Source organism: Solanum tuberosum, unplaced genomic scaffold, assembly GCF_000226075.1.
Source record: "Solanum tuberosum cultivar DM 1-3 516 R44 unplaced genomic scaffold, SolTub_3.0 scf00035, whole genome shotgun sequence".
Classification (NCBI taxonomy): Eukaryota; Viridiplantae; Streptophyta; class Magnoliopsida; order Solanales; family Solanaceae; genus Solanum; species Solanum tuberosum.
The window spans coordinates 1,297,947-1,300,226 of NW_006238963.1; the positions used below are offsets into that span (position 1 = coordinate 1,297,947).

At 35.4% G+C, this 2,280-nt stretch overlaps 1 protein-coding gene across 1 annotated transcript; it reads left to right on the top strand.

Moving 5' to 3' along the window:
- Positions 1-360: 360 nt before the first annotated feature.
- On the top strand, positions 361-1,878 carry LOC102596722 (FBD-associated F-box protein At3g52670-like). Its single transcript, XM_006342775.1, has one exon. The coding sequence runs from the start codon at positions 361-363 to the stop codon at positions 1,876-1,878; it is 1,518 nt and encodes a 505-aa protein (XP_006342837.1).
- Positions 1,879-2,280: the final 402 nt, after the last annotated feature.

Consider the following 2,280-nt stretch of genomic DNA (forward strand, 5'->3'; position numbering starts at 1 on the left):
TTTGTTTTTTTTTTTTTTTACCCCCCCCCCCCCCCCACTTTGATCAATTTTAGTAGTTTATATATAAAATCGGCCCAATTGGGCCAAGATTCAATTAAAAAAAAAAAAAAAGAGTTTCAAGTTTCTATTTATAAACTTTCTCAAAGTATAATAATAATAAAAAAGACTAATTTTGGAAACCACAATTTTCTTAATTATAAGATACTTAACAAAAAAACGAAAATAGGAAAAATCGGGAAGAGCTTAACTAACTATGTCTAGGAAAGGGTTTCACTTAGTTCTCCTTATTGGATTTGACTTACACAATTTGCATTCTATAAATACAATAGAATTCCATAGACGCTGTATCAGATTGCAGTCATGACTAGCATGGACGTATTGTCTGAATGCGTTATTCACAAAATACTCTCTTATCTTAGTTTTCAAGAAGCAGCCAAGTTGAGCCTTGTCTCGAAAACATGGCTACAAGCTTGGTTAACTCATCCCAACTTGGAATTCACCTTATTGTCTTCAAAACATGGCTACAATATTCATGATAGGAAAATTGTGGATCAAGTTATGGAGAGATATAGGCAAACAAAAGTCCCTATAGAAAAATTTCATCTTTCAGTTACAATTTTTGCTCATCCTTTTGCTTTCCCTCAGATGGATAAGTGGCTCGACATTGCTCTTCAAAATGGTGTAAAAGATTTGTCATGTGAAGTTTCTCTCCCTTCATACCCCTTCCCTATTTTCACATTCTTGGCACCAAAATCTTTAAGAGAATTGGTTCTGTCGGGTTGTAATCTCATGGATCATTCATTATTTATTACTACAACTCAAGTGGCAAGCTGTCATTCTTTGAGAAAGCTTTCTCTAACTGAGGTTGGATTAGACGACAACATGCTTCGAGATCTGCTCAATTGTTGTCCCTTGATTGATGATCTCATCATTGAGCATTGTCGTTTATTGACAAAGATTGAGCTGCGGAATCTTCAAAATATCAAGTCAGTCTCTATTAGTTGCTGCAGGAACCAGAGTGTTACAATCCAGACACCGACTCTACAACACTTGTCTTATTTTGGGTGTTTTCGGGATGAATCCCCTGTATTGGATATTGTCCAATGTCGAAATCTAAAATGTTTACAGCTAACAGATATGAGGATATCTGAAGGATTTCTCCAGCGCCTTATTTCTACATCTCAATTCCTTGAGAGTTTGACATTAGATAACGTTTCTACAAGGTTGGAAAGGTTCAAAATTTGCGGGAGTCAATCGCTAAAGTTCTTCGCAATTTCGAATTGCAAGGGATTGCGGGAGATTAATGCTCCAAATTTGGTATCACTCGAGTATGATGGAGATCAAATTCCTGAGCTTAAGATTGCAAAAAGGTCTCGCCAATTGAAGAAATCAGAAATATATCTTGATAGCTTGAAAATTTTGAATGCTGAATGGTTTGGTGAGTTGAGGAAATTTCTATCAAAGTCGAGCTCTTGGTCTCTAGTTTCCCTTAGTTTTGAGGAATGCAGTGAGATCAACATGAAAGATTTGGTGCTGCACCATAAAGTTGCAACACCCAAAGTGAACGATTTAGTTGTATGTATAGAATCGTCTGACAAGTGCCCAACACTACTTGTGGATGCTTTGCTATGGAGTTGTCATCCTAAGAGACTCATCCTAAAATCAAGTATTGAAATGATATATTGTTTCATGGATCGTTTAATGTATATGAAGAATTCAAGGCATTCTACTTGTCATGAAAGCAAGCGTCGCAAATATAGTCAATTAAAAGTCTATAAATTTGACTCGGAGCATCAGTGTGTGGAACTCGAAAATGGAGAGCTGGCAATGAGGGACCTTACAGAGACGGAGACAGTTTCGTTTGAATTATATTGGTGATGTAGTTTAGCTTGTACTGAACGTATTAGACGTAGTTGTAGACTTAACACAACTCTGTTTTCTTTTTTGAATTATATATATGAGACCTCTCTTTTCAATACAGTTTCGTTTCAATGATTTACAACTCATTTTGTTCAATGTACTTTTGAACTATATATTGCATTATTGCTTCCTCATTTGTTTATCCTACTTTCCTCTTTAATCTTTTTCAAATCAAACTGAAATATTGTTGAACAAACTACATTGCAGTCTAGATTGGAGAGAATGCACTATTTTTGCTTGCTTAGCAATTACATAGCTAACTCAGGGCTCGTTTGGTGTGAGGGATTAGAAATAATAGTGATGGGATTAGAAATATTTTAAACATACCGACCTCCCGATGTCAATATTATTTAATTAACA